The sequence below is a fragment of the Petaurus breviceps genome, unplaced genomic scaffold, assembly GCF_028583685.1.
Source record: "Petaurus breviceps papuanus isolate PSGF00001 unplaced genomic scaffold, PetGlider_PUasm1.0 189, whole genome shotgun sequence".
In the NCBI taxonomy this organism is placed as follows: Eukaryota; Metazoa; Chordata; class Mammalia; order Diprotodontia; family Petauridae; genus Petaurus; species Petaurus breviceps.
Window position 1 is genome coordinate 4,886,948 of NW_027185809.1, and position 3,347 is coordinate 4,890,294.

General features: G+C 38.8%; 1 protein-coding gene across 1 annotated transcript; it reads right to left on the minus strand.

Moving 5' to 3' along the window:
- Nucleotides 1–1,729: 1,729 nt before the first annotated feature.
- On the minus strand, nucleotides 1,730–3,020 carry LOC138164213 (voltage-dependent anion-selective channel protein 2-like). The gene has a single exon (XM_069091828.1). It carries the CDS (start codon nucleotides 2,910–2,912, stop codon nucleotides 2,025–2,027), a length of 888 nt encoding a protein of 295 aa, XP_068947929.1. The 5' UTR covers nucleotides 2,913–3,020; the 3' UTR covers nucleotides 1,730–2,024.
- Between the last annotated feature and the right edge of the window lie 327 nt (nucleotides 3,021–3,347).

Genomic DNA, 3,347 nt, shown 5'->3' on the forward strand with positions numbered 1-3,347 from the left:
CCATCCTGGAGAACAATTTGGAACTATTCCCAAAGGGCATACCCTTGGACCTAGCAATACTACTACTAGGTCTATATCCCAAAGAGATTTTAGAAAAGGAAAAGGACCTCTTTGTACAAAAATATTTATAGAAGTTCTTTTGTGGTGGCAAAGAATTGGAAATTGAGGGAATGTCGATCACTTGGGGAATGCTAAACAAGATGTTGTAAGTAATTGTTATGGAACGCTATTGTGCAATAAGAAATGATGAGCAGGATGCTCTCAGAAAAATCTGGAAAGACTTACATGAACTGATGCAAAGTGAAATGAGCAGAACCAGGGGGAACATTGTATACAGTAACAGCAATGTTGTATGATGACCAACTGTGAATGACCTAACTCTTCTCAACAATACAATGATACAAGACAATTCTGAAGGACGTATAATGAAAAATGCTATCCATCTCCATGGAAAGAGCTAAAGGAGTCTGAATGCTGATCAAAGCATACTTTTTCTTTACTTTCTTTATTTTTCTTGTTTTTTTCTCTGTTTTCTTTCACAATATGTCTAATATAAAAATATGTTTTGTGTAATCACACATGTATAATCTATGTCAAATTGCTTTTTCAGTGAGGGAGGGATGGGAGGGAAGGAGGGAGAGAAGGAATTTGGAACTCAAAAATTAAAAAAAACAAATGTTTAAAATTGGGGGGTTTTTACATGTAATTAGGAAAAAATAAAATAGTAAATAAAAAAATCCATGTCTTCTAGATTCCAACTCTAAAATGCTATATAAACTGTGCCAAAGTATTTCTTTTGCACAAAAGAATTCTCAATTATATAATGGATGAAGTTAGTGGCACACATAATCTAAAGTCCTGGACAATCAAAACATCCACCAAAGTTAGCCTTAGAATGCATGATATTGCATGCATGTGTTGGACTTCATGATTTCCCTAATTTATTTGAGCTTTGGCTATCATTACATGGTTTTCAATCCCTGAATCCTCACCTCATGGGGAAGGGAGACTACATGGGTTCAGAGGTGACCAAAGATCATATATACAAATCATCTCAAATGTAAGTGGACAATTATGAGTTGACCTAGAGATACCTTTTAGAGGATTAGATTCACTTACCAGAGTTTCCCTAAATCAAGCAAGGAAGTAAATGAATAGATCATGGACCTTGAAACAATAAAAGCAAGAAAAATTCAACCTTTTCTATTCTTTCCCATTCATTCTGGTGCTAGGCCAATTGGAGCCCTGCACTACGATGCAGGAGACCTGGGTCCTATCAGCAGCTCTGCGGTTAACTTACTATATCTCTTATCTTTCTTGAGTTCCTTCTTCTTTTTTTTTTTATTTTTTTTATCCTCATATTATTTTATTCCTTAAAAAAAATGTATGAGATTACTCTAAGGGCAAAGAGGACTTGTGGCACAGATAAGTGAAGAGCTTGTGGAAAAGTTAATTATAATCTAGACAACGAGGAGACCAAAGGGAAGGTTTGCAGATCGACTCATCTGACTCTAGTTATCAAAGCAACTCCGCAAATACTTGGAGGCACAAGTATGCATATTTGTTTTATTCATAATTTGCGTGTTCTGGGATACCAGAAGTATTTCTAACGGTGGTGAATTAACAAAATTTTTGTATCTCATCTCAAAACATCCATTGATCCATCTCATCCAATGGTAATATCAAATTTGTTAAAAGTAACATAAAAACAAACATGCACACAATTGCACAGTTTTCATAAAGGTCTATTTCATTATTGGTGGGTAGCGTCATTTAACAGTTAAATACATTTAAATAATGTATAGGTGACTGCACTCCTGCAGCATTGGTAACTAGATAGATAACCAATTTAACTAGAAACCAACAAGTAACTGTCTAAATATTTAAAATACAGCTCTTGTGTGGATCATCCCTTGTTTAGATCATCCCTCTTAGAAAAAAAAAAAGCCTGCTGGTCACATTGGAAATATATTTTAAGGCCAAATCTGCCAGCTATCCCTTCCCCACAGTTTTCTTCGATTGGACTAAGCCTCCAATTCCAAGGCAAGCCCAAGCTTGTGACCTCCATTATTGATGCTCTTCCCGTCCACCAGGGCAGACAATGTAAGCTTCACACCAGGCCTCAGGGTCTGAGTGTAACCCACACCAATTAAACTAGAATTGTTGACTTTTGCAGAAATAGAAGCCGTGGAGTCCAACTGATACTTGGCTGCAATGCCAAAGCGAGTGCCGTTGGTGCCTGATGTCCAAGCTAGGTTTACCGAAGTGTCCAGATCTTCACATACTTTCTGATAAATTGAACCTCCAAATTCTGTTCCATCGTTGACGTTAGTGTGCAGCTGGAAGTCTCCAGTCCTATAGCCCACTGCAAAGTTATTCCTTGTTAACTTTGACTTGGCACTATCGAAGGTCATCTGGTAGCCAGCAAGCCAGCCTTCATAACCAAAAACGGCTGACCCATGAATCGCAGGTCCAGCAAAATCAAAATCAATGTCACAGCCAAGGTTTATACATTCCCATTTATAAGCAGACTTTATTTTACCACTTTTCTTTCCTGTGTTTGGTGAGAAGGTAGTGTCAAATGTCAGCTTCAAACCTTGGCAAATCTGATCTTCAATTGCGATTTCGGTTCCCAGAGTGTTATCAGTGTTCCACTTTTCTGTGAAAGTCAGACCATGCTCACACCATTTATATTTGGTCTCCAAAGTCCCAGAAACTTTACCAGTGTCTGTATTAGATGAACCCGATGATGAGAATTCCACTCCACTGCAGGATTTTGTTTTCACATCCAGTTTCACCAACCCAAAACCAAATCCTTTGTTGAAAATATCTCTGGCAGCTTTGCCAAGGTCAGCATATGAAGGAGGAATACACATTGACTGATGCTGACATTCCTGCAGGTATGACAACATGGCGAGGCCGAGCAAAAGGGTGACCTGGAGGTCGGATTAGGGCCGGCGGCGTTCCACTAGCTGCTCGGACCGATGGCGGCACTCGGGTCTGGGGGTAGTTGCCGCGGCTGGAGCGAGTTCCTTCTTCTTTTGGAACTTAGTTTCCTTAACTAAAATATATGTGTGTTTGATTGGCAGAGGAGAATACATATTGTTGGACTAGATGATTTCTAAAGTCCCTTCCATTCCTGACTATCTGTATTCTATGTTTCAACTTAAGTATAATGGTTGTCAGAAGAATGCATACCTCATCAGTCAGTCAACCATCAGTCAACAAATATTAAGCCCTTAGTATGTGCCAGACATTGTGCTAAGAATGCGGGGATGCAAAGAAAGGCCCGAAGATATAAACAAGCTACCTTCTTCCAAGGAACACACATTATAATGGGGGAAACA